The sequence below is a fragment of the Pristis pectinata genome, chromosome 19 (genome assembly GCF_009764475.1).
Source record: "Pristis pectinata isolate sPriPec2 chromosome 19, sPriPec2.1.pri, whole genome shotgun sequence".
In the NCBI taxonomy this organism is placed as follows: domain Eukaryota; kingdom Metazoa; phylum Chordata; class Chondrichthyes; order Rhinopristiformes; family Pristidae; genus Pristis; species Pristis pectinata.
The window spans coordinates 19135785-19162076 of NC_067423.1; the positions used below are offsets into that span (position 1 = coordinate 19135785).

The window sequence follows — 26292 nt, forward strand, 5'->3', positions numbered from 1 at the left end:
TATTTCCAATCCAAGGACATGTTGAACATTCAGCTTTTTGGAGATCTAAGTTAGTTTTACTTGTAAACACAGTAAATATGGGAAATTCTGCTGGCTTCAACCATGCAGGACTTCCTATGCCCTTAAACACTTGGATAGAAATACGTTTGTTGCAACAACTCACAGTGGAAGAAATTGAGAGGAAGGGCATTGGATTTTTAATTATTCTATATTTGGATGTTTTAAATGTGTGTTCTCCATGTTTTCTTGAAGGTTTTGGACCCAGAGTTAGAGTATGCAGATTATGCCTTCCCACCTTCCTCTATGTCAGCATCTTCAATGAAATTCCAGGTATGGTCATGCAAGCAGATAAGAATTGGGAATTTACAAATAGGAATCATTCTTCTTGTAATTTAAACGTCTTATTGGAATGTTATTGGAAAATCATTATTATGCAACTCTTCTTGGAATAACCTATTTCTTCCTGAACTGGAAGCCCAATTGGGCATAATTTTAGTGAATAGCCCTTAATCTGCACAAATTGGCTGGTACAGGTGCAATGAGTAACCCTCACCCTGAATAAGCATTGTCTTAACCAGTTGGTGATGAACTCTTTCTCAGGGTTAAAGTGACTGTTAAGTTGTACTTTGAGTAACTTTTCCATTTCTTTTAGAAAAAAAAGTGCTTCTGTACATTTGGGGATTAACTCTCTCCCTGAATAAACAGTGATTCTACAGGGGATTAATCCTTACTCTGAATAAATAGTGATTCTGTATAGTTATGCACTGCTTGACCCTTGCCCTGACTAAATGCTGACTCCTCAGTTGAGGATTAATCCTTATCCTGCTTACCAAACAGCAAATCTACAATGAAAGATCCTGATGTTGCTGAATAAACAAAAATCCAACTGTTTTGCAAATTAGTTAAGATGTGGTCAATAGGTCATCTAGTCAAGGTGACCCATGTTATAGATCCTATAGCTTTTTTCCATAGGTCCTGAGGCATTGGTCTTCCTCTGCAAATGTAACCTGGTCTTAATGTTTCCTGTAGTAGTTGTTTCTTTTTCAGATTTCCAGCAGGCACTTCAGTTTCCCCTCTACACCTTAGCTCAGTGTAGGACCTATTTACCAATGTTAATCTTATAATTTGCACACAATGTGTTGAAGTGGCAACCAGAGGACTGAAGATGATGAAACTGATGCCCATCAATCCCATATGGGATCCCTGAAAGAGCTATCCATTAGTCTTATTTACCTTTTTCTCCATAGGCTTTTGAGTTCCTTCTTAGAATGTCTATCTAGTTCCTCTCCTAAATTTTGTTTTGACTGGAAGTTCTAGTTGAGCATTCCACATCCTGGCAACTTGAATTTAAAGATCAGTCCCAAATCCTTTGCTTTTGATCATTAAATGTATGCTCCCTAATTACTAATCAGTCAGTGGAAAAGGGAATACCTTATTTAGTCCTATCAAAATTCCTGACCTTTATGTGCACCTTTCAGATCACATAACTCTACCTGCTATAATAGAAGGAGCCCCAATACCAATCTAGCTGTACAAGTGAAATCTTGCATCTCTGGTATAATCTTAGTATGTGTTATCTTTTCCATGATCGAGATATCCTCCCTAAACTGTGGAGCCAAAACTGGATACACTGTTCCAACTGGAGCTTAACCAATGATTTTACTATTCTTCCTTCATAAAATTTCGAATGCTTTTATAGTTAATCTACTTGTCTTCCAATTGTAACTTTTATGTGTCTAAAATAGTCTCCCTCTGCTTTGTATTTTTTATGGAAACAAGCTTGAGAGATAGAAACAAATGTAAGCTATTTGGCTCTCAAGTCTGTACCTTTCAAAAGGGTCCTGATTGATCCATTTTCCTGACCAATTCCAATGCTCATTCCCTTAATATTCAAAAATCTGTTTGTCTTGGCCTTGACCATACTCCGGAATTCTTCAGAAGGCTGTGGAAGGTCGTGCATATAGATTTGCCAAGAAAATTCTCCCTATTTTAACCCTTAGAGGCAAGTCCTTATTGTGACACTTTGCCTCTTAATTTTAGATTTTAAAGGTTGTATGATTTACACAAATAATAACTTACACTTGTGTAGTTCCTTTATAGGAACATTGCAAAGAAAGTATCAATTGGCATAATGTGAAATTAGTATAGGTAACCAAAAACAATAAAGCAGCTTAAAATTAAATGACCAAGTGAAAAAAAAAGACTTTTACTCATTCATTTGTGGGATATGGTGGTTTCTGGCAATGCACATGTTACTTGTCCATTCCTAATTGTTCCTTGAGTCTGGAGTCACATATAGGCAAGGATAAGGATGACATTTTTTTTCCCCTGAAGTATATGAGTGCGCCATGGTAGCATAGCAGTTAGCATAATGCTATTACAGCGCCAGCGATCAGGGTTCAGTTCCCACCGCTGTCTGTAAAGAGTTTGTGCCTTCTCCCGTGACTGCGTGGGTTTCCTCCGGGTGCTCTGGTTTCCTCTCGCATTCCAAAGACATATGGGTTAGTAGGTTAATGTGGGTGTAATTGGGTAGCGCAGCTCATTGGGCCAGAAGGGCCTGTAACCGTGCTGTATAAATAAAAAAAAATAAAATAAAAGGGAACTAGATGGGTTTTTATGAAAGTCTGGTAGCTTCATGGTTACAGTTACTGCTGCTTTTTAAATTCCAGATTTATTCAATTGCTTGAAGTTAAATTATCAGCTGACATGGAGGGATTTGAACTCGTGTTTCTGATCACTGATCCAGAACTCTGGCTGACAGTCCAGCAACCATGTTATCTTACCTCCACAAATGAAGCCTAACTAACTGAGGAGATGAGGAAAACAACTAGAAATCTTTCTATAGTTAACTTCCCACCAATGCAAAGCGGAGTGATGTAACGTATTGTCAGAACAGTGCAATAAGTCAAAGCAAGACATGATCAAACTGTATAGTGCACTAATCAGATTTCAACTTGAGTACTAGATCAATTTGCAGGTTTACTATCACTGACATATGTTGTGAAATTAGTTGTTTTGCGGCAGCAGCACAGTGCAAGACATAAAAATTAAGATGCTGGAGGTGTTGGGAAGATTCAAGAGGTTCGCCTCTCGTGTTAAAAGCCCAAGCTGCAAGGAAAGACTTGAGAAATTTTAGCACTTAGTCATTTGTCGAGAAAATCATTTGACTAATTTTCCACAGAGAAGATGAGAATTAATTTAGCTGTGTGTTTAACCTCTGAGTAATAAATACTATATTAAGCATTATTTAATATGCTGAGCAGAAGGTTTTTGTAAAAACAATGATTTATCAAGTTGTTTGGTTTATCTTAAAACATGTTGCTAATTGTATCAGCAGCTCCTGTAGTCTGTCCATACAAGGGTACGAAGAGAGACAAAAACAAAAAGCTAACTTGCATTTTGGAAGGAGGATCTTTAAGTATCAAGCAGCTTTTTTATACAAAAAAGTGAGGTTCTTTTCTAGCTTGTAAAACTGGAGACAAGTTAGTTTTGGTTTCAACATTACATCTGCAGAGTCTGCTTACAAGTTACTTTATGTTAACTTACATTGAAAGTAACATTTTGGAATATAGTATGGGCAGTACTATGGCATTGGTGGTGGTGGTGCTGCTGCTGCCGCCTCTTGGCTCCATCTCGGGTGATCCTGACCAGAGATGCTGTCTGTATGGAGTTTGCACCTTCTTTCCACAACTTTTGGTTTCTTTTGAGTGCTCTGGTTTTCTTCTGAAGATGTGCTAGTAAGTTGGCCACTAAAAATTACCCCTGGGTAAAAGTAGGTGCAAAAGAATCAAAGGTAAGTCGATAGGCTCGTGAGAGAATAAATTATAGGCGTGTAAGGAAATAAAGATAGGGGAAATGGGACTACTGAGATTCCTCAGCTGGGAGCCAGCATGGACCCAGTAAGCTGTGTAAGTCTCCTGTGTCATAATTTGGGATATGACATGTCTTGTGTGCAACATGCTTGGAATGAACAGATCTCTGGTTCCCAAAGTGCTCTGCACTTCATGCCTGGCTCACTTATGGTGATCCAATTTTTTTCAATCAATTAATAACTCCATTATTGTTTTATGTGTCTACCAAGATTGTAGAAAGCTCCGTAGGTGGATCTTAGTCTGACTTCACTTAAAGATTCTGATGTTTACCTTAATATGGAATAAAGAAGCTTCATGATATGAACTGGTTCACAGCTTATCTCATGTTTATTCAATCCAGTAAGGTAAAGTGATGCCCTTACTATGCATGTGACACAGCCATGGAAACACCAATCCATGTCACTGGTCTAGTCGTGCGTTGCATTGTTATAATTTTTTTTGCATTTAGTAGTTTGCATTGTTATTTCTCTACATTTTCATTAGGGCAGATCTCTTGCATGTAACCCATTCTTTGAAGTTAATTTCATGCCACTTAACTCGCTCTATATCATCTGCCAGGATAAAGAGATCAGAGCTGTCTTCCTGCGCTTGTTTGCACAACTGTTTCAAGGTTACCGCTGGAGCCTGCAAATCATTCGTATCCATCCTGAGCCAGTAATTCGTTTTCACAAGGTATGCAGGATACATTCAGAGCCTCAAAGTGGGATTCGGTGGGAAAAAATTGAATGTGCAAGGTGTAGTAAAGAGTGATCATACAGTGCAGGAAGTTTACAGAATTCATACGGCACAGGTGTGAACAAACAATAGTGATCACTTAGTACATGTAATGCACATTTAACACCTTGTTATACAGTGATTGTATATCTCATATATTTTGCCTGGCATGAACAATTAGTAACGATCACATGGTGCATGATGTGCGGGCAATCTTGATCACGTAGTACAGGTAGTACTTGGGCAGTAGAACTCGCGCAGTGGAAGGCAAGTAGGAGCAGCAGAGTTCACAATGTGGTGTGTACAGGTGACAGTGCTTCCATGGAACAGAGAATATAGGTGTTACAGTGATCCCACAGCGCAGGGTGCATAGGGGCAGCAGTGACCCTGAGAATTTAGGTGTGAAATTGCCAAGACGGTACAGAAGGTACACGCGCTGCACTGACCCCATGGTGCAGGAAGCCTAGGGGATGGCAGTGACCCCACGGTGCAGGGAGCCTTGCTGGTGATGGTGACCCCATGGTGCAGGATGCTAGGGAGCAGCAGTGAGCCTACTGTGAAGGGAGCCTAGGGGGTGACAGTGAGCTCAGAATCATGATTACACAGTTGGAAATAATCATGCAGTACAAGTTGTGTACAGGTGGGCTATTATCACAGTTAAATGCTTCAACAGTTTCAAGGGATTACTTAATAGTTCATGATTATTTTGGAAATGATTTGCAATTTATTGAAAAGCAATTTGAGTATCTTCAAGGTAATGTGTATCAGTTTCCGGAACATTTAGTGAGCCTACGACTGTTGCTCTGCTGACACAGGTGGCTTTTTTAGCCCAACGAGTATTGCTGGATGATGACTTTCTCACTAAAGTTCTTGATGGGATGGCTTTTGCGGGATTTGTATCAGAAAGAGGCTCACCGTATCGAGCATGTGATTTGTTTGATGAGGTAAGGCCAATTAATTTATCAGCTTAAGAGTGATCACAGATTATAATGCTGGGTTTATAAATTTTGCGTTTGGAAAGTAACTGCACAGACTGGCTAATGCAAGGTTCATGAATCTTGGGTTATTAATTGCCAGTAGCAAGGCAGGTTACTGGAAGTTCTGATAATAATGTTCTACTAATAATTATCCCACTCCAAACTAAGAGCAGATTGATAAATGGACTGCACCCTTGTCTCAACCTCCATTGCCCTGTAACAGATGGCTACAAAATGCGGGAGGACACTTCAGTCTGACTAAATCCTTCCCAATCAGAGAACAAAAGATTGATCCTGCCTTAACTCCCACGCACCCGAGGGCAAACTAGGCAGGCCAGCTGCTTCATGTTGGTGGATGCCCCTTGTTCCATTACAGGTCTCCTTAATCAATGCTGTGCTTGCATTTAATGTTTTGACTTCTGACTTTAAGGAGTGACAGTGTGTCTGTGATTGTTTACAGTTGGTAGCAAATGAAATAGAAAGAATACGAGCAGAAGAGGGAAACCCGCAGAAAGTTCTGAAACACGTGAAGGAAATATCAGAAAAGCTTCACCGAAATGTACGTCCACGGTTGGAAAACAGTTACTACTTAATGTGATAACTTGGCATACACTGATGGGAGACACTTTAGATAACCCGCTGATGGGAATTTGAAAGTTTGGTTGTGATTTTTCTCTAGATCCGATGAGGACTTAGTAATTTAAAATTGAAGTTGATATTGGTAATTAATTATTGGGCAGAAAATTTGATTCAGGATTTCAGTTTTGGAATATTTATTTATTGATACCTCAGCAAGAGAAGTTACTCTTCTGGGCTCAAAGTTGATGAGGAGCTGCAGAAGGCACCACTTTCACAGATTCTTGCTCAATCTTTTACTTGGAAGATTGAGCTTGCATAAGCCATTAAGAAAGTGTAGGGAGTGTGGTCAGCACCTGTCAGAAATCTTCGAGTTCACCATCTCATCTGTGCCCTTCCATCAGGAGAACCCTTACCCAGCAGTCGCAATGCACAAAATACAGAAACCAACCGAGGGCTCCCACCTGCGGTTGCAGCCAACCACCTTCCCTCAACTGGATGAAAGCGTGGTGCAGTGGATCATCGACCAGGCTACAGCCAAACTAAAGAATGCTCCACCTGCTGTTAAAGCTGAGATGAAATGCATAGTGCCCATGGGACCTCCAAGTGGTGAGTATGCTGGGGATCTCGGCTCAGTGATGGGCCTTCTGCTGTTCTGTAGGTGGGGTGTGTGTATTTATAAATGATTTGGGTGCAAGGGAGCACATGAACTGTTGAATCATAGAATCTTTACAGCATGATAGAGACACATATTGGCCTATCGAGCCAGCACCAGCTTGAGTATGAGCAATCCAGTTCTTTGTTTTAACCATCGCCTGCTATTTTTTTTTCCTTTGGGTACTTTGAAATCCATGATTATGCCTGCTTTCACAGCTCTTTCAAACAGTGAATTTGAGATCATATCCCATTTAATGAAAATGTTCTCCTCTTCCTTTCTTTTGCTGATCTCCTTAAATTTGTGTTGTCTGACAGTCGTATGTCATTTGCTGAAGATAATGTGGGTGTGGGCAGAGAGAGAAGAAGAGAGAATGCTGGAAGACATTCACTTCATAGAAAGGTTCTAAAAGAATTTTTCTTTTTTTTAATAGCTGTTGTTATTGATCGAAATGGTATCGTCCTTGCCAACAGTGCCCGAAGGTTAGAGGTCGTCAGGAATTGCATTACCTACATATTTGAAAATAAAATGTTGGAAGCCAAAAAGGTAGATTTATTTTCTGTTACCTATTTGTACCTTGCTTTGTTGAATGGTTAATTGTCATGTGGTGCCCAATGATTCTTAGTTGTTACTGGACTTAATACCCACAGCAAATACATTTTGCCAAATACAGGCTGATCTCATGCAAAGAGACTGGAGCAGCTGGTGAGACCAGTGGAAAACTGGCACACTGGTCGCGGTTCAAGATGTTTTGTTGGATTTGTGTCAGATGAGGTTAATGGAGTAGCAAAGGGGGAACTTGTATATCTAATCCTAGCTATATTGGGATACTAGGAAGTGAGGAAAGATCATTCAGCAAGGAGACACCTTGGCCTTTATAGCTGGCATCTGTTTAAAATGCAAGCATTATTTATTTTACCAAAATATGTTTTTCTTGTCTCTGTACAGTTGCTGCCTGCCATGTTAAGAGCCCTTAAGGGACGTGCAGCTCGACAATGCCTCACCCAAGAGCTGAATTTACATGTTCTGCAAAATCGAGCAGTCCTCGATCATCAGCAGTTTGACTATATTGTGAGGATGATGAACTGTGCACTACAGGTACTTTAACCAATTTTTCTCCTCAAACAACTGCAGGCCGTTGATTTCTTTTTCCCCCCCACTTCCTCTCCTTGGGTCTCTTTCTTCCATTGCTGGTGAATTTGGTACGTTGGCTTTGTTCAGTTATTTGTTTTCTAAATGAAATAACACTCTACAAACTAAGCACTCTTTGCCTCTCTGACAGAGTGATACTGCACAGGAGGAGATGATTTAGTTCACCTTACAAAATTCTTGTGGAGTTTTACAGATAGATGCATTGATGTTTCTTGCTGGGGCGCTTAGGCCCAGGGGCCACAGCCTCAAAGTGACTGGTCAAAAAAATACCATCATCCTCACAGAATCTTTGGAATTCTGTGCGTAAAAAGAGCTGTGTACACTGAGTATATTCAAGACTGAGTGTATTCAGTCACTGAGTATATTCAAACTCCTGGAACTCCCTCCTTAACAGCATCGTGGGCATATCCACACTTCAATGACTTACAGCGATTTAGGAAGGCAGCTCACTACCACCTTCTCAAGGGCAATTAGGGATTGGCACTTAAAAGCTGGCTCAGCCTACAAAGCCCACATCCCTTCAATGAATAAAAACTGGGTTTTGGATGTGAACAGAATCAATGGTATGAGTTGGGACAGGAGAGCGATGCTGAGGTTAAAAAAAAAATCAGCTGTGAACAAACTGAATGGCAGAGCAGGCATGAGGATCTGGCCCATTCTTGTTTCTATTTATTCTCTTACCTCGCCTGCATCAGCTCTGTAAAAATATCATTCACAAGCAAATAGGAGCAGGAGTAGGCCACCAGGCTGATCTCAGCTGGCCTCAACTCATCTTCTGTGCTGTTTCCCCATTATTCAGTTGGTTCCACTTTTAGCTTTTAACCCTGTTTCTTGGTTTTGCACTTCCATTAGCAAATTAACTTTTTTTTTTGAAAGCTGCTTTTTCTACTTCCAGAACCCTGAGAGGCAGTATGTTTTCAGCTGTAAATCTTTATACAGTTGCAGGCTTAGTGCAGGAGAACTTGCAGTAGGATTAGTAGCACAGTGATCTGAATTGAACCTTTTTAATCTTACAGGATTGCACACCATTGGATGAACATATAGTTGCAGCAGCTCTCCTTCCATTGGTTACAGCCTTCTGCAGAGTAAGTTTACCCTAAACACTTACGGAATAGTACAGTGACCTGACTGCATACTCGGAAAGTTCAGAGTAATCCACGGGCATATCCAGACACTGCACAGTAAATAGTGTGCATTCACAGGGCAGTGGCAGCAAGCCAGTGTGAGAGTGCAAGATGCATACATGAGCATTGCATGGGAGAAGAGGGGCAAAAAGAGAGAGAGAGATCTACATGGGGAGGAGGACAGGTAAAGACGATGGCTAAGAGGAGGAGGGAGGGCATGAATGCTTATGCAGGGCAGGATTGGGAGAAGATCTGCATGCAGGTTTGGAGGAAGAGAAGAATTGTGCATTTGCCACGGTCTAGGAGGCCAACTCTGATCTGGCCATAATACTTTGAAGTTATTGTCTCTGGCAGCCAATGTCAATGTATATATAAAATGGGTAAGGGATTTTGCTCCAATAAAGGCAATCTGTAGACACAAGATGTTGGTGTTGATTGTGGCATTAAAAATGATTCCATTGATCTAAACAGTGGCTCTGTAATTGCACAGTATTTTAACCACATACTTCAATATTTGCAGAAACTGGGTTCTGGCGTCACACAGTTTGCCTATAGCTGTGTACAGGAACATCTGGTATGGACTAACCTTCAGTTCTGGGAAGCCATGTTTTACAGTGATGTACAGAATCATATCCGAGCATTGTATTTGGAAATGGATAGTGACCATCTCTCAGAAACAGTAAGTAACAACCTGATCACTGACTGGTGATCACATTGGTCACAGTTAATTAGGGAATCCATGATGGGCATCATGTCCCAAATTAGTGCTTATTTTGACTGCTTTACATCCTAAATGCAACCTACCCAAGATTTTGACAGACTTGGATGTTGTGTCCTTGATTCTGTGCTCTGACAATTTTCATAAAATTTCAACCCTATTCAATGGTTCTTCAGCCAAATATGTTCATGTTATTCAAGTTCAGCAATCTAATGGAGAGCAGTCACTCACAAAGGGACAATGAAACCCCACTCTATAGAACTGTTCTGTCACTGACAGTAAAACCCTGGGCTTTAGGACAGTAGAACTCTCTGATGGACATGCAGAGAGACACCATGCAACCCTAATCTAACCCAACATTCACTCATTGACAATGAAACCAAATCTCTGCTAGAGGTTACTCTCAGAGACATTGAAACCCAGGCACAAGAAGAATGATGTTAACACTAGAGAAAATATTGTTAAAACTATGAGGTATTCAGGTGATGAAAGTTGCTGTGAGCATTATGTTATTCTGCAGGGTTCTGTCAATGGTGAGCGGGAGCAGAGATCAGCACTGCAGGTAGCTGCAGAACAGTTACGTATGTGGCCAACCTACAGCAAAGAGAAGCAACAAGAACTGATTGATAAAGAGGAGAGCACAGTATATAGTCAGGCTATTCACTATGGTAATCGTCTCACTTACCTGCTCCTGCCACTTGACACCAGCAAGAGTCGCCTTCTTCGTTCTTCAGCAATTGGAGACATGGAAAGTGTCAGCAACAGTTTTGTAACAAACAGGTCAGGACCACCTCATCTATTTTTTTGTTGTTACCAGGTAGTCATTAAAATGAATGTCTAGTCTGTGCTGGTGGGGGCTTAAAGTGAAACAGCAACCTCTGCTATTAGTCACACTGAGACAATGAAACCCTGCCCATGTTAGTATTTCAGACAATGAAATTCTTTTGTGTTAGTGGGAGAATTGAAAGACGTCATATTCAAGCACTTTGCAGTTCAAGGGGAAATTTCATAAAGAGCAATGCTTCAAATTTAAGCAGGTTTCTGCCAGGCAATCCTGTTTTCTTTCAGTAACTTTGGGCTGAATTCCTGTAGTGGGATTCAGTGCTCTGCACTAATCATTCCATGATCTACAGTATTGCAGGCAGCGTGGCTGAGAGCTATGATACTGAAAGTGGATTTGAGGATGCAGAGACTTCTGATGTGGCAAACTCAGTGGTTCGATTCATCAACAGATTTGTGGATAAAGTGTGCACAGAAAGTGGTGTCAGCAGTGACCATCTGAAAGCACTTCATGCTAATTTACCAGGTAAGCTGTGATTCCTTGTCTGGGGTGTTCCCAATGAGTAGGGCTCAGGCTCATGGATGGTAGACAGATGTCAAAATCTTCCATTTTCTCCAGGAATAGGCTGTCCTGTCTCGCAACCAGACGTCCCTTGTTCAGCACCTTCTAACGGAAGATTAGAGGGTTTTAGTCTCCAGATAACAATGCTATGTTTGCCTGGAAGTGTTTGAAGCCACAATGTAGAGAGAGCTTAACTCTGGATCTAACCTGTGCTATACTTGCTCTGCTTCAGTTTGATGACTCGGAGTAGAGGGGTATTTATGGAAATATCCATCCAGGCTATTCTTAAATATTGCTGTGATCTCTGGTTTTGTCATGAATTCTAGACATAAATTTCATGGTTTCAACCTTTCATTTAATTATTTTTATGCTTATTTTTCTAAATTGGATATCTCTGTCCCCTTCTAGACCCCCTCAACTAGTGAAATTATTTTCTAGCTATCTACCCATCTCATTCCTTGGTCTGAAGTACAAGGTAATTGTTTATTTTGGATTTTGTGTTCCAATTTATGCTTTACATTCTGCAGACATTGTGCAAATGCACATTGAGACATTGGATGCTGTTCATCGAGAAAGCAAGCGCCTGCCTCCCATTCAGAAGGTGAGTATATTGTCAGTTTATGGTAAGCTGTCTATTCTCCATATAGCTGTACCAGCCATTCCGGGTTCCAATTTTGGCACAACTTGGAGTCAGGAATTTCATTTCTATAATTTTATAGAGCAGAATTAAAAAGAAATTGATCAAATTTCTACAAATAACTTTCCTTTTGCTGGAAGCTGGGTTGAGTTAAATAAAAACAATCAGAAACTTGCATCAACCAATGCATTGCAAATTGTAAGGGGTTTAAAAACACTAATCTACACTGAGCTGGATCTTGTGCTTCTGCTACAATAGAAAAATGAAGTTGTGAGTTGTTTTGCTAGTTGTTGATTCATAGTTCATGTACTAATCCGAAAAGCAACTGAGAACAACCTGTTTGAGCAGGGATTTGTAGCAGTATGTATGTTGGTTTGAAATTTGGGGTTGCAAGTGGTCTGTTTGCATCAGCTGGGGCAAATGTTGATAACACCTTGTCAGAATGAGGAAGGAGCCAATAACATTCTGCTGCTCAGCTAGTCTTGAGTTGAAAGGCCTTGGAGAAGTTAGTCCTCAACTGTGTTTCCATAAAAATTTGTTATGTAATGAACAAAGATCTGAAAGGGAAAGCGAGGACTGCCTATTTGAGATTTTAACTTTATAAATATTTTAGTCAAAGACCTCTTCTGTGAAGCAACCTTTTTAGAGATCCCCTTGCTGAACCAGTGATTGAACACAAGTTCTTGTCATCTTGGCGCATTTTCAATTAACAAGGGGAAAAGAAAGTACTCCTCAACTATTCTGCCTGTCTCATTCCAGTTGTCTCCAAGCCTGTCAATAGTTGTGTTTCTGCTTCAGTAATTAGGTGTTTTTTTCCAGTCAGTAAAGTTAAAGTCAAAATCAACTTAGAGGAATTGTAGTTAAATAATTTAAAAGGTAATGCTTGTAATACTCGAATGTTGAGCAACCAGGTGGGAATGAATATGTAGAGGCTGCTCCTTTTTATGTCACAGTTTGAAGTTCTTTTCACCATTAATGATTGCTTTTCTCTCATTGTTATGGTCTTCAGCCTAAGCTTCTGCGCCCCAGTCTACTGATTGGAGAGGAGCTGGTAATGGAAGGACTACGAGTGTTCTTGGAACCTGATGGACGGGAAGAATCAATGGGAGGTTCTGTCGGAGGTCCTCGCATCCTTCCAGCAGAAGGAGCCATTTTCCTTACCAGCTACCGCATTATCTTCAAAGGTGTACCCACAGAAACCCTAGGTAAGTAGTTGGAGACACACCCAATAGTGGTAGATTGCAGAGTAGGAACTAATCAAGAAATTCTGAGACTTTACGTGCGGAACAATGGATTCTGGGTATTTTGGACTGGAATCAATTGGTGAAATTCAGAATGTAAGGGATCATGTTTTTCTGGTTAAATGCCTGGGGTTTCTGTATTTATCAAGAAATTACTTCTGGAACATTGATAGTTTTTTTTTCTTCTGATGTTGTCAGCGGGGGAACAGACTGTGATTCGTTCGTTCCCTGTTGCGTCATTCACAAAAGATAAGAAGATTAGCCTGCATTCACGCACGGATCAGGATCTCCAAGATAGGCTCCAGTTGCGTTCTTCCACGTTTCAGGTATGAATTTCAGAGAGCGTTAGGCAGTATGCATTGATCACGTATTTCCTGAAGGGTCACCCTTAGAGAACTGTTAGTTGTGGCACAATTATTAGCATACTGTTCTCTTGAATCCAAAAGTACTGGGTTCCAGTCCTCCTCCATGGTCTTGAATAGAAAACTCTGACACTCCAGTGCAGTGTTTATGGAGTGCCAGATGGTTGGAGATGCAGTTCAGAGATGTTCATCCATGACAGTACTTTCTCATGACTCTGAAAGATCCCTTGACACTATTTTGGGGAAGATAGTTCATTGTTTACTATTTGTATAATATTTTAGATCAAGAAGACCCAAACGAATTACTTGCTCCTTATTGCATTGGTGTATGTAAATTGGCTGTGCGTTGTTCTATATTACAACTGTGATTATACTTCCAAAGTACTTAATTTTCTGTAAACTCCCTTTGGGATGTCCTTAAATGGGTGCACATGGCACTGCATGAGTATAAATCTCTTTATTCACCATAAATGGGAGCATCTGGACTTTAACACCAGGAAAGAGTATAGTATCCAAACTTGGATAGATAAGGAATGACTTTTGGACTCTTTATGAATGATTATTAGTGTACTGTTTGATTATTTGTTAAAGCATTTATGGCCATCACTGCTGGGTGGGCCCATTTGATCCATTTGTTATTTTGTGAATAAAATCCTTGATATTTGTCTTTTACAATTTGATGGCTTGATCCCTTTTACTACATTCTCAATTTAATTCAAATAATCTCCCAGCATATTTTCTGTTTTCCCAATGAGTTCCTTCAATACAATTTTGCATATTTTCTGCTACATTGAATTCTACTCTTTTGATACACCCCTACAAGAATAAAAAAAAATCAGGAATTTCTAGTCTCAATAGAATTTAGGGAAGTGTTCGTTGGTCAGGTGAGCAAATTGCCTGGTGATTTATCTCAATGAATCATCCTGCAATGAGGTGCAATTAAGACAGAAAATACAAGGGAGATGACTTATATTTAGCCAGTAGCCAAAGCAATTGGCTTCTGCCCAGTACTCCTCTGTATATGCTTGACTTGACAGTCAACTACTTTTTTTAAAAAAAATCAAATTGAATCACTTTATTTAAAAGGAAGAATTTTAGCAGAGAGTATCCCATGCGCTAGACAGTGTCTCTTGCTCCAGAGAAAAGAAATTCCAAGACTGTGTTCTTTTATCATTTCCTACAGTTGATGAAAATAGCTTTTGACGAAGAGGTGGGATCTGAGATGATTGAACTATTTCGGAAGCAAATCCACAAGCAAAGATATCCACAGTATGTGCACAACAGCTTTGCCTTCACTGTTGGCCAGTCAGCTAAACAAGTAACAGAGTCAAAGCAGAAGGAGAAGAACCCATCACTGAGGTGAGTTGGAGAGGTGTGTTAGAGAGCATGCAACCACATTATGCCACCAGGTCTCAATCCGGTTAGACTTCACTGCAGCTCTGGCTCCACAGAAAAGCGTAGGCTTCTGATTCCACTCTGACTTGAATCCATAATAAAGACTCCTCAATTTGTTGCCGAATGTGGTGATTTTTTTTTAAATTCTGCCTGTTGCTTGATACCCCTCAAGGCTCCACAGAGAAAAACCAAGGCTTCACAGTATGAGATGTTAGGCTCAGGCCTTTGATCCCTATGGTTTAGAGTAATGCATCTTCAAAATCAATGCTGGCTCTTTGTACTTCGATTATTTCAGAGTAAATTGATAACAGAAATCAGTTTCTTTTGAAATTAAAATGAGTTGTGATTCAATCTGTTCAGAACCAAGTCGAAAAATATCATGAAGAATGCGAAGAAAACAATTGGGAGGCAGTATGTTACCAGGAAGAAGTTCACACCTCCAACAATGGACCAACGAGGCATTCCTGCACATGGTGACAGCCTAGACCAAATTTCTGGTATGTGCTTTTCCTGTACAAGTGGATCGCAGCCTGTTTCTCTGGGAATCTCAATGTGGCATGTTGCTTGCCAGTCCTTGCCCACTGTGAGGAAGTGTGCAGGTCTGGTGGTCCATGCCCACTATGTGAGGGAGCAGCACCAGGTGGACTGAGTGGATAGCAATGGTACTTTCTGTTGAATCTGCTAGGCAAAAGTAAAGAAGCTGATCTTCATTCAGGATGTGCTATTAGGGCACTTATTCACAATGTGGCTTTATAGAAGTTGAGTCATGTTTGACAAATCTGAGAGGTTTTGAGGAAGTAACATGTAGGGAAGATGAGACTATTTGATTTTAAAATGGCACACAGTAAAGTACCACTCAAAATACTTGTACATGTTTATCTCTCAGAATTGGGGTTGTATATTATCCTGGGCTGGTAGAAAATAAAAGGCTATTTGCAGGTTGCTAGGCTATTACTGGGGCTACAATGAGGACAAGTACTGGGTCATCAGCTAATTCTACTCTATATTGATCACTTGGGTAAAAGAAGGGAGTGCTTTACAGTTTACTGCTAATTCAAGCCAAGGTAGGAAAGTGAGCTATCAGGAGAACAGAGAACGTGCATAGAGCGTTGCAGACGTGTTAAGCAAATGAAAATAAGATGGCAGATAGGATATGAAGTGAGGGTTTTAACTTTGGTAGGAAGAATATTTAAACAATTTTATAAATGTGAGAAAATGGCATTTTTTGCACCTGGTTCATGAAACACAAAATCAACATGCAGTTAATGCAAGCAGTTAGGAGGCCAAATAGTTTGTTGTCATCTGCTGCTGGTGGTTTGGAGTGAGGAAATCCTTGTTACAGTTTTGCCATGTACAGTGGAGATTTTGTCTCCACCTCCAAAGGAGGATGTACTTTGGAGGTGGTGAGGTGTAAATGTACTAAATAGGATAACCGCATTGTCCCTGAAATCTGAGGAGAGATCCAGTAGAATTGATTTGGAGTTTAGAAAAATGAGAGTATCTCAATAAAACACATAAGATTCAGAGAGGGATTGACAGGCTGGGTACTGAGAGGCTCTTTGTTTTTGCAGAAGGTCTGGACTTGGAGAAGAGGGTCTCAGGAGAAGGGGGTTATGAGAAATTTCAGAGTTGACCAAGATCAAATAAAATTTCGGATGTTGCAGGAAATGCATGGGAAAGTGGATTAGTGCAGAGGATCGGCCATACTATGAGATGGCAGAATGGGCTGTTGGGATTCAGGAAGTACTCCTATTTGTGATGTTGTTACTGATGGAGCACTGCACAACAAAGGGGCATGTTTGTAAAGAACACTGCATTACTGAAGTGCTGCAAATTCAAATGGCCCATTCTGTAGGGGTGTTGCATTCAGAGGAGGGACAGTTCTGCAGGTATATTGCACTTACCCTCCCACAGGGCGGCATTGATTCAGTGCCACTCTGATCAAGCACCCTGCAATATTCACGCTTTTTCTGAAAACACTCAACATGCATTATGTGCAGCTATCGTTCTCACCCCTACATGATACAATTTTCTTTTCTGTAGTTTCAGAGGAGATGGAACAAACTGCACTGACACTTTCCAGCACAATTAGATCATCAGATAAATCAACCATGAGCCACATGGTAGAGCGAGCTTGTTGTCGTGACTATCAGCGCCTGGGCTTGGGCACACTCAGTAATAGTTTGACACGGTCAAAGAACGAACCGTTCCGTATAACAACAGTGAATCGCATGTATGGGGTCTGCAAGAGGTGAGTTTGTGTATAATCCCAATTTGGTAGAGAAACTCTCAGGTTGTGTCATTTTATAAAACAAATTTTGAAGTTTTCTAAGAAGAATAATTTGAGTGCCACATAAGTATTTAGTTGATGCTACTTGCTTATATTACTCATAGTGCTTTCAAACTCTTTTCAGTAAGAGTGCACAGGACTTCCACTCTTGCTTAAAGATGGAAACCACAGTCCCCAGGGACTTGGCCCAGTTCCAGCAACTGAGAAACATCTATGAGAGAACTTGCAACTGAGCTGATCTATTCTAGAAATAATAAAAAAAAACAGAAGCTGGAAACCTTAAATTTAACAAAACAAAGGCTGAAAAAAGCTCAGCAGGTCTGATAGCATCTGTGAAAAGTGTAGTGTGCAGCAGAATAAAGAATGCAATGTGAACGAGGGTCACATAATTGACATCTAGTTAGCATCAACTTGCGGCAGTAGAGTTGTGCTGACGCAGCTCTACAAGATCGTCCTGAGCACATCAAGCAGATAAAGATGTTCTGATATGAGCAAACCACTTGAGACACTGTAACAGATAATCTGTTAAATTGTAAAACCATAAATACACATATTAATTGGACAACAGGTGGCTAAGATGAGTATGGAATGGTGTTAGCAGAAATTTAAAGAAATTAGTGAAACAAGTATATCTGTGGAAAAGCAATTGATTTGTAGCTATGCAATTGGTAATAAGGAACCAGATTTCCTCTGGAAGATATACAGAGGAATGTATAGAAAAGTACCTCACAGGATAACCAATAGCAATAACTCCAGAGACCAACCATTGCAGAAGATGACCCTGAGTCAGGGACTTGAAGAAGAATTTGCTATGTTGAACCCCAGACAGGCTTATGAAGCAGGTGACATCTGAATCCAAGTAGTGAGTCTAGGAATTATTTGAAACTAATTGCAATTAATTAAGAAATATAGTTGTTGGGCAGCAAACAATCTGGATGAACTCAGCAGGTTGAGAGGCATCCGTGGGAGGAAAAGAATTGTCAACATTTCGGGTCAGAACCCTGCATCTTCAGTGTTTTGTGTCGCTATAGTTGTTGGGCAGAGTGTTTGTTGGGTGTGTTTATAGTGTGCTACATTGAAATGGCAACAAATGAGAAACAGTTGATGTTTGAGGTCCAGAATTGGGAAAAGTGAAAGGTTAGTTTTATGTTGCAGAGATGGATAGAACAAAGGGAATATCTCTGATAGGATGAGATTAGGGTTGCTATGGTGATTAACTCTTAGTCCCAGCAACCAGGTTGCTTTATTTATCCAGAAGGGTATTAGAATTCAAGAGCTATTGAAGTTCAGGTGTCTGAAAGGAAGGAAGCCATTTGTTGCAGCACTGAATGTGCTGAAGAACAAAGTGGAGCTGTGAACCATGGCATCTTTGAGAGAGTGAGTCAGTGTTGTTGCAGAGAAAGAGAGGTCACGGTGCATGTACCAGTTCAAGGCTTTAAGTATGGATTTCAGGATGTGGTGAGAACAGTGCTTGAGAAACATTGCATAGTTGTGCCCTGGCTGGATCTGAATTTTAAGTGGTGAAATTTCATTTCAAGTTCATGTGGAATGAGTGGAGCTGCAGATATTTGCAAAGGAAAGAAATATGGCTGGGGAAGTGAGTTTTGGTCAACAACTTGTCAAAGATGAGAAGGGAAACAGAAACCAAGGGTGAACAAAGCAAAAGAGATGGAAATTCCATTGCAAAGAGGAGCAGAGTTTCTTCAGTGTTGAATTATTCTGAACCCTGGGATGGAAGGTTGAAGAGTAGGGAGCCAAAAAGTGCAAAACCTGTAGATGCTGGAGATCTAAAATAGAAGCACAAAATGTTGGAAATTTACAAACATTCCCTTTGTTCTCTCTACTTCTGTCTCTACAACTTAATGTGCTTGATTTCTATTTTTTTGTTTGTTCTGATATTTCTCTATCTACAAATGCTGCCTGGCCTACCGAATTTTTCCAGCATTTTCTATTTTTATTGAGACAGGAGCATTTATCCACCTTATGCATCAACAATCTCTTGCTCATTTTTGAGTTGTACAACTACAGAGCCTGGTGCTTTGGGAGAATTGGGCTACTGCAGGTTTTAGTCTTATTTGCACATTTCTTAATCATTATTTTAAAGCTTATATTGAGGTTGTTGGTGCTTCAAATTCCCCCTCTTCTCCCCCCCCCCCCCCCCCCCAATGTATGCTTTGTTTATAAGTTGTTGAGTACTTCCCATTACTAAATCCAGTAATGATTGCTGTCTTCTATTTCTTGTTGGACAGGAAAACTTCCATTCCTATTCCTCTTTACTTTCACCAGTTTGAATTTGAAATGATTGAGATTTCAATATTTATTATACAGTGTGGTTTACTTATCACACAGATTTGCCTACTTATTTTTTTTCTTCTCCCCTTCCACTTTTAGGTGATAGTTAGAATCCTGTATTAGTGTGTTTGGACCCTTATTCTTTACCTTAATCAAATAAATTAAATTTTGATTAAGTTTTATTTCAGTCTCAGTGTTCGTTATGTCCCTTGTTTCCATAGCTATTATGTTATCTCCAATTAGGACAACGTATCCATGAGTTTTAGCTGCATCTTGGTTATTAGAGATCTCTCTGATTTTCTGGGTTCGCTACCCATTAAATAAACCTGAGCATCCGATATTTATCCCTCCACTAAAAACTAAAAGGAAATTACTTATTATCGCATTAGTACTTATAAGAGCTTGCAGTGTGCAAATTGCTTGTTCTATTTCCTACATTTCAACATTTAAAGGGGTGTTGCATTGTTGAAGAAAATTGTACTTCAAAACAAAATGTAAATGTACTATAAGGGCCTGAGAGAGATGTGAAAGCTGTTGTTTTTTTTGAGTACTGGATAAGTCCATTGACTGGCTTGAATTAAGGTGCAAAGTTGCAAGATCTGAAAGCAGAGACCCTTAGTGGTATTACTATGTCTGAAAGTTCTACTGTATTTAGACGTTGGAAGTTTAGAATCTTGGTTAACCCAATATTTTTCCCTTCCAGTTACCCCAGCCTCCTGATTATCCCACAGACTATACAAGACAGCACAATGCAGCGCATATCACGGTGTTACAGACAGAGCCGCTTCCCCGTTGTCTGTTGGAGGAACTCGCGCACTAAGGCAGTGCTTCTGCGATCAGCTGGATTGCATGGGAAGAGTGTTGTTGGCTTCTTCAAATCCCAGAATGCACCAACTGCAGGTACTAACCACAATGTCAATGTGAGGCAGAAATACAGTATAGCACTGGTGTAAGTGGGAGCATGGGTGAAGTGAGGGAGGAATGTACCTTTAATACAAGTGGGAATTTGCGTTACTGGCTCAGAAATGTATTACAGTCGGTGGAAGCTGGAGTTGCAACAATTGTACAATTACAAAGGATGAGACTGTGTGTGCCACAGACACTTAACCATAGCACGCATTGACATTATGGGTGTTACCCACAATGAACTATAAAGGAAGTGGTCTGTGACAATTACAGATTGCAAGCAGTAACAGTTAAAGAAACAGTTATTTGCAACGTTGAGAATATGTGTATAACAGCTCACAGACAGTGAGTGTTAAGCATTCAGAAAGAGTTAAATAAATGGTGGAGTGGAGTAGATTGCTGATGTGAGTGTGGGCAGTGGAGATGCAAATGTTCTGGACAGATTTCAGCTGGTGGAGATGGTGGACCTTTTGGCCACAGAGGGTACCGATCAACAATCTGTTCTGTTTTGCATCAGTGATGCTTAATTTTTATGCATGGAGAATCAGACAGACAATCCAAATCACTTCTGAAGTTGGCTCATTCAATCACTGAAGTCCTAACTTCTCGTGACGTCTTTGCTGTAGTTATTCTATCATGTTCCAGTATTGGACTCTTTATGGAATCCAGTTTAGGAGTGGTAATTTCTTGTTCAATTACACTGAGAAATCTGCTTACTAAACCAGTTGCAGGTTCAATGATTTTATTTTGATGGTGAGAAATAGCTCTAAGAAAGGATTTAATTGCAGGTAGTTGATTTGTTATTGTCACGTACTGAGATACAGTGAAAGGTTTTCGTCTGCGTGCCATCCAGACAGATCATTCCATACATAAGTGTAAGGTAGTATAAAAGGAACAAAAACAGAATGCAGGATATAATGTTACAGAGAGAGTGCAGTGCAGGTAGACAAAATGGAAGGGCCATGACGAGGTAGATTGAGAAATTGAATTCATCTTTAACATATGATAGGTCCGTTTGAGAATCTTGCAACAGTGGGATAGGAGTTGTCCTGGAGCCTGGTGGTACATGTTCTCAAGCTGTGGTATCTTCTGGATGGAAGGGGGGATAAAAGAGAATAACTGGAGTGGGAGGGGTCCTTGATTATTTTGGCTGCTTTCCCGTGGCAGCGGGAACTGTGCAATTTCTTGCCATCTTGGGCAGACCAGTTGCTGTACCAAGCTGTGATACATCTGGAAAAGATGCTTTCTATCTGTAAAGAAAAAAATTGGTGAGAGTCATTGGGGATGTGCCAAATTTCCTTGGCCTTCTGAGGAAATGGAGGCATTTATGTTCTTCCTTAGTCAGTGTCCACATGGCTGGAGAGGACAAATTGTTTATGATAATTTACACCTGGGAACTTGAAGTTCTCGACCATCTCCACCTCCACACCATTGATATAGACAGGGGTGTGTAGCATCTTTTAAGTTAAAAGTTGGACATTCAGAGACAATTTGGGTCCTTTTGATAGCTTTGACAGACAGTAAGCCTCGGGAAGGGTGTGACTTCTCCAGCCATCCTAATTTTTCTGAGGGCAGGGCCTGCATTTTCAGTGCGATGGTGCTGGCTTTATAGGGCCTTACTGAAAATGATATTGACTTGGAAGTGAAGTTGTCACTGCAGAGTAAGTGTAGGAAGGAGACTAGTGAATGTGACCAGTCTGTTGTAATCTACCACAGAGGTCAAATGTGACCTGCAGGCTGCATGTTGTGCATCATTGTACTGGAAGGCATCAAATGTGATTGATGCAGATGTGCCAACCCAATCAAGTGGAGAGTATTTCGTCACAAGCCCAACTTGTGCATTGTGAATACTGGAGATGTTTTTGGGGTTTGGAAGGTGAACCTTACTTGCACTAGTTAGCCAGGGATTTGCAAGGTCAGTTCAGTTAAGTTTCAGGCCATTGACGGTGTGGGCTTTAGTGTAATGAATGTCAAAAGGAGGTGATTAAACTCCCTCTTGTTGGAGATATCCATTGTCTGGCACTAGTTTGATGTGAATATTATTTGCCAAATATCGACCACATTATGCTGTATGTAGCATAGACTGCTTCATTTACTGGGTTGTGAATTAAGCTGAACACTGCACAAATATCAGTGATCGTCCCTACTGCTTGACTTTATTGGAGTACAGAACAACAACTTCCAGCCTGTGCCACCATTTAGTGAAATCATAACTGAACTGGGTTCTATCTATACCTGGCATCCATATTTAAAATTTACAATTGACCCAGCACCAGTTACTCTTTGTGGAAGTGTGTTCCAAATATCTTCTCCTTCTGTATGTAGAATTGTTGGTCAAACCTCATCCTTGAGAAGCCTAAAGTATGTCTTGTCGTCCTAGGATCCCCAGCCATTGGAAGTCATTTTTCTCAATCGAGAGCCATCAAGACATAGAGTTGTACAGCAAAGAAATGGGCCCTTCGGCCCACCACATTCATGCCGACCTTTTTACCCATCTACACTAACCCCATTTGCCCACATTTGGATTGTATCTTTCTACGTCTTGCCTACTTAAGTATCTGTCTAAATGCCTCTTAACCATACTGATTGTATCTGATTCCACCACTACCTCTGGCAGATATCAACCACTCTCTGCATGTAAAACAAAATAAAAACTTCCCCAACTTCCTCTTAAATCCCCTTTTTAAAAATCCTTCCTCTCATCTTAAACCTATGCACTCTTGTTTTTGATATCCCAACCATGGAAAAAAGATTCTATCTACCTTATCTCTGCCTCTTATTTTATATACCTTCATCAGGTCAACCCTCAGCCACCTTCACTCCACTCCAGGGAAAACAAACCTAGTCTTACCCAGTCTCTTTCCATAACTAGGCCTCCAATCCAGGCCAACATCCTGGTACATCTCCTCTACACTCCAGTGCAATTGCATCCTTCCTGTAGTAGTGTGACCAGACAAGTGTGTTCTAACCACTGTATGTAAAGTTACAACATAACGTCCCAATTCCTATATTCCGTACCCTGACCTATGAAGTTGTGCATGCCATATGCCTCTTTCACCACCCTATCAATCTGTGTTACAATTTTCAGGGAACTATGGACTTGGACCCATAGGTCTCTCTCTGTTTAACATTGCTTAGTGCCCTACAATTTACTATGTCCTATCTCTGTTTGACTTCCCGAAATTTGTCACCTTGCACTTGTCGAGATTAAATTCCATCTGCCAATGCTCTGCCCAACTTTCCATCTAATCTATATCCTGCTGAAGTTTTAGACAACCTTCCACAACCACCAATTTTTGTGTGATCCGCAAACTTATGGCACCGCCTGTATACATATCCACGTCTTCAATATATATCATAAACAACAAAGATTCCAGCACTGATCCCTGCTGTACATCACTAGTCAGTCTTCCAACCAGAGAAACATCCTTCCGCCACCACCCTCTGTCTCCTATCACCAAACCCATCAGTTTCCCTTAATATCTAGAAAACTAATCAAATTATCCCTAAAAAGAAAAAAATGACTGAATTCCAGAGAATTAATTGTGTAACTTCAGCCTGTAATTTAATCATTTGAGTCTAGGTATCATTCTGATAGATCTCTCCTGGGCTACTTTCTTGGTCGATATTTTAGAAGGAAAATAAATTAGCTACAGCTGGTTGGTTATAGGCTGCTGTGCTGAGGATGTTCTATGGTGATCTCCTGGGACTGAGACGAAGAACTGCACTCTCATTGTCACAACACTGTCATAGTACCTTCTCCAGGAGGATGGCTCACCACCATCGACTGTTGGTATTGGTTTATTATTGTCACTTGTACCGAGGTACAGTGAAAAGCTTGTCTTACACCGATCGTACAGGTCAATTCATTACACAGTGCAGTTACATTGACTTAGTACAAAGTTCATTGATCTAGTACAGGTAAAAACAATAACAGTACAGAGTAAAGTGCCACAGCTACAGAGAGAGTGCAGTGCAATAAGGTGCAAGGTCACCACAAGGTAGATCGTGAGGTCATAGTCCATTTCATTGTATAAGGGAACCGTTCAGTAGTCTCATCACAGTGGGGTAGAAGCTGTCCTTAAGTCTGGTGGTACATGCCCTCAGGCTCCTGTATCTTCTACCCGATGGAAGAGAAGAGAGAATGTCCCGGGTGGGTGGGGTCTTTGATTTATGCTGGCTGCTACACCAAGACAACGAGAGGTAAAGACAGGGTCCAAGGAGGGGAGGCTGGTGTCCGTGATACGCTGGGCTGGGCTCTGTCCACAACTCTCTGCAGCTTCTTGCGGTCCTGGGCAGAGCAGTTGCCGTACCAAGCCATGATATATCCAGATAGGATGCTTTCTATGGTGCATCGGTAAAAGTTGGTGAGAGTCGAAGGGGACAAACCAAATTTCTTTAGCCTTCTGAGGAAGTAGAGGTGCTGGTGAGCTTTCTTGGCTGTGGCATCTATGTGATTTGACCAGGACAGGCTGTTTGTGATGTTCACACCCAGGAACTTGAAGCTCTCAACCCTCTCGACCTAAGCACCATTGATGTAGACAGGTGCATGTACACCATCCCCTTTCCTGAAGTCAGTGACCAGCTCTTTGACTTGGGCATTTAGGGATTGATAATTTCCAGTGATGCTGACATTCCAACAAAAAGTAAATTCTTTGTTTTGTGCAGATGTTTTTCTTCACTAAGAATTGTCCCTGATTTCTATTGACTTCGTTTTACTGAGCCTTTGCGTCACCACAACCAGATGCTAGGCATCAAGAGAAATTTTAACTGGACTCTTCTCTTTCATTGTGATTTTTATCAGATTGTGTTACGTTATCATCCTAATTTGTGTCTATGTAAACTACCTACTTTGCTTTTCAAAAATTTATTTTTCTGTTTCAGGTCCTTCTCAGACAGACTCTACCAGTTTAGAGCAAGAGAAGTATCTCCAGGCAGTGATCAATTCCATGCCTCACTATGCAGACACGGGTGGGCGCAACACACTCAGCGGCTTCACTTCTGCTCACATGAACAGTTCAGGTTTGTGAGATCTTCCTTTTTGCCAAGAAGTTATCAATGGGGTAAAATGTGGATTGGCTGCATCTGGAAGGCATTGAACTGCAAGCTATACTAAAACAGCCGGCTAATGGTTCGGGTATTCTAAGTATGGGTGCAATTCTGGTCATCCTTCATGACTGTATCTAATATTGCTCAAGTTTGTGATTGATGTACTTGTGCTTCCCAACTACCCAACCATGTCCAAAGTCAAGAATTTCTGAACTCGTACTTCAGCCACTCCTTTAATTTTAAATACCCCAAAATGGCCACTTCACCATTTAAAAAGGCATGTTTCTATCTTAAAACTTGAATACAAAAGCAATGCAAAAGTAAGACTACACCGTTTAAAGTTGAATGAAACCCTTAAATTAGAGAACAGTTGGATTATTGGGTACTTTCCCGAGAAGATGGTGGAAACGTTGCATATTTCTCTCAATGTTCTTTGGCATGAATGACACTTAAGAAGATTGATCTCTTGTCTTTCAGCCATCAACTCTCCCTCTAAATGCTATTGTACTATATCCTTCCGTATCCCTGCTGATAGCAAACCTTTCCTTGATTTGTGTCCTGTTAAATTCTGGGGGAACTTTACTTGACCTGTCTCATGCTTTATTCTGGGTTCCTTTACTGGATTTGTATCCTATTCTACTCTGGGGAATCTGTTCTTGACCTGTCTTCTGTTATGTTCTGTAGACTCATCTGATAAACAGAGGCAGCCAAAGATTGGTGTGCTGATGAAACAGGTGATGGGTGGAAAGGAAGATGTGCCAAGTTCTTTCAGTCGCGGAGGTGAGAGTCGCTCTGAATCCCTGGGGCGTGCACATAATTAACTTGGTGTTTTACCATTAATAATCCTATTCTTCATAATTGTTTTCTGGACTGAAGCATCCCTCCAGCAGAGTTAATGGGAGAGAGATGCAGTTAGACTGAACTATCGGCACTGATGCTTTAGTCAGCAGGGGCCATAAGTCTTCTAATGTTGACAAACGAGCACAACAA

General features: G+C 40.7%; 1 protein-coding gene across 1 annotated transcript in view; it reads left to right on the forward strand.

The window, feature by feature from the left end:
• Positions 1-26292, forward strand: part of sbf1 (SET binding factor 1) — a 141394-nt gene that overhangs the window by 86451 nt on the left and 28651 nt on the right. Inside the window, 19 exon segments of the mRNA XM_052033617.1 lie at positions 253-330; positions 4431-4544; positions 5402-5530; positions 6024-6122; positions 6544-6748; positions 7228-7340; positions 7743-7892; positions 8963-9031; positions 9591-9749; positions 10309-10568; positions 10922-11094; positions 11658-11731; positions 12777-12972; positions 13207-13334; positions 14554-14729; positions 15126-15262; positions 16809-17016; positions 20051-20247; positions 25138-25275. Coding sequence (XP_051889577.1) covers positions 253-330; positions 4431-4544; positions 5402-5530; positions 6024-6122; positions 6544-6748; positions 7228-7340; positions 7743-7892; positions 8963-9031; positions 9591-9749; positions 10309-10568; positions 10922-11094; positions 11658-11731; positions 12777-12972; positions 13207-13334; positions 14554-14729; positions 15126-15262; positions 16809-17016; positions 20051-20247; positions 25138-25275 — 2803 coding nt within the window.